The 2,743-nt window shown below is 34.8% G+C and overlaps 1 protein-coding gene across 1 annotated transcript in view; it reads right to left on the bottom strand.

Annotated features, from left to right (window-relative positions):
- Window positions 1–672: 672 nt before the first annotated feature.
- usp45 (ubiquitin specific peptidase 45) overlaps window positions 673–2,743 on the bottom strand; it is a 39,778-nt gene continuing 37,707 nt past the window's right edge. Inside the window, exon 18 of the mRNA XM_016523452.1 lies at window positions 673–1,974. Within this exon, the coding sequence (XP_016378938.1) occupies window positions 1,844–1,974 (131 nt within the window). The 3' untranslated portion in view covers window positions 673–1,843. The remainder of the gene's footprint in view (window positions 1,975–2,743) is intronic.

A 2,743-nucleotide genomic window follows, 5' to 3' on the forward strand; every position in this document is an offset into this window, starting at 1 on the left:
GGTGTCCAGTGATGGAATATAATTCACCCAGCCTCCCTTGCCACCCCAAACAGACAGAATTGCATTTGAAAGAGTGACAGAAAAGGTTACGTGCTGTAGAGTAATGCTGGGTCAAAAAAGATAACAAGCATCATCTCTAACCACTTATGTCTGCCCTGAAGGTATGAAGAAAAGCAAAAACCCTTTTCCACCCGGATATGTCTGAATGTCTCCCTTCACATTCAACGGGTTCTTCTGAAAGCAAAATCAGCTCCACCCGTCCCTCATATCAGGTTTCTCTGTGACTTCAGACCGAGGGGAACACATCCAATCATTAACTCACATTAAATCACTCGCACAACCTCCCTGAAAGAGAGCTCTGCTTTAAAAATAGACATGCTTTGCAAAGATTGCACACTCTGTTGTAACTGATAACCGTCTTGATTCGAATGTCACGGAATGAGGAGAGGAGGAAGGCAGGAGGACACGATCGTTTCGGACATTGCCCTTTTCTGATTCCACACCCACCTCCTCTTCACCAGTCAGTGACATGGTTTAAAACAGCACGCCTTTGCACCCGTCACGCCGAATCTCAGCCGAGGACAGAGTGAAAATGGCATCCTGGGATTTGTGGCGACAACATCTCCAGAAAGAGAAAGAGAGACAAGGCACCCAGAGACCCCAAATGTAATGAGATGAAATTATTTCAACCCACTCAAAGGTTTTCTTCAACTACATGTATTTAAATTATCATTTTAAATGATTTTGTACTGGATTATGTTCACAAAATTCAAGCAATAGAACAGCTTGAGGAACCCTGAAGCCATAAACACCACACAAATCTATGGTGTTACAATATCTGCCTGGTAAACAGAATAAATAGTATTGAACAAGATACATATTTTACATACAATTATGTATATTTCTAATCAGTATATACACAAACCGTTCTCTTTATATTCTTGTATGAATCGAATACTTTGCTAAAGACATGCAAAACAATCTCAGCCCTCATAAACCGTAGGCACTGATGTAGCTTCAAAATTCAAAAAGGGGAAATAATAAGAAATTGTTTTCTACTCATATTCATTTCTGAAATAGAAAAATTAGGCATGAGGCAAAGTCCAGGAATATTGCACCAACTCCTTAACCATTAGATACTGAGAAATGTTCTCGAGTTAAAATTCATAAAACTTTACAGGAGGGCCCACTTCTATGATTTGAATCAAACTACATTCAAAAACATTAGTACTGATCAAGCAAACCAAAGTTAAACGTTAACACAAAAATAAATGACAATCAGCAAATTACAATTTATTATATTGTTGTCAAGCAACCTTGTGAATATTAAATTGTCTCCAAGTAAATGATGATATGTTGTTTGCGTGTGTCTATGTGTGACTAGTTTGTGTGATCCAGTGCAGGATATGACGGGTTTAAACGGCTCTGAAAGCAACAGCTGCATATTGTGCTGAGTTTCCCTTTCACAACAGAGGTTATAGACTCTTTTGGCACAGTCCTCCCTCTCATAATATATATTCTATACATATTTATCTTAAATTACTCTTTGGCAATTTCTCCTGCAAAATGAACCCCCCAAAAATAAATGTTAAGCTCAAACATTAGCTGTAAAATATAAATAACTTAAACTCATAATATTATTTTACATCAATAATAATGGCTCCCATTTTTAATTCAGATCACCTTGAGTAATGAATGAGCCATAAGACAAAGCTTTTAGTATATGGAATCCTACATTAAAATACAGGGATACAGTCATGCAGTAAGTGCTCGCTGTTGTCTGAGCTGATATTGCGTTTTGCATTTGTCTGGATCATCTGGCATTCACGCGCCCGTCTGGATCTTATAGGAGTTCTTCATAGAAAAGTAAATAAGCTTGAGAGTTCAGCACTCTGGACTCCGGTACAGTCTGAACGCTGGTGTCACTAACATACACCCACTGACCTTGTGGGGCTGAGCTGGCCTCTCTGGAACCTAAAAAAACAAATAGATGCTGGTATTCAGAGAACATCCACAAAAACATCCAGATTGTGTTAATAGTCATCAATTTCAGCATTTTTACAGTCAATTACAACTAAGTGGAAATTTATTAAAAAAAAAAAGTAAAACAATGCATGCAACAAACAATACAATACTGTATGCAAAAATGCATAGAGTAAGGCTTGTTCAAATTTATGGCTGTGTATTTAACAAACAATAACAAACCCACTGAAATTAAATGTGTATCAAAGTAATGTGTAATTAAAGTGTATTTAAAATAATTCTACTATTTTATTTATTTCTTTGATTGTTAGGATACACATTAAATGCTACCAGAATGCCTATAAATTATATATACATATAAATATAATTATATATAAATTATATATATCATATATATATATATATGGACCACAAAACCAGTCTTAAGTAGCACAGGGATATTTGTAGCAATAGCCAACAATACATTGTATGGGTCAAAATTATCGATTTTTCTTTTATGACAGAAATCATTAGGATATTAAGTAAAGATCATGTTCCATGAAGATATTTTGTAAATTTCCTACCATAAATATATAAAAACGTAATTTTTGATTAGTAATATGCATAACACTAACACTAGCTTCTCTAATCTTTTTGTATTCTATCTATCGGTTTTCTTTTTATTTATTATACAATTAACAAAAGCAAAAAAGGCCTCTAACTAGCTTGCTCTATTCTTTTTCTATTCTATCTGTTTTCTTTTTATTTATTATATAATTTG

The sequence above is a fragment of the Sinocyclocheilus rhinocerous genome, unplaced genomic scaffold (assembly GCF_001515625.1).
Source record: "Sinocyclocheilus rhinocerous isolate Xijiao unplaced genomic scaffold, SAMN03320098_v1.1 scaffold300, whole genome shotgun sequence".
Classification (NCBI taxonomy): domain Eukaryota; kingdom Metazoa; phylum Chordata; class Actinopteri; order Cypriniformes; family Cyprinidae; genus Sinocyclocheilus; species Sinocyclocheilus rhinocerous.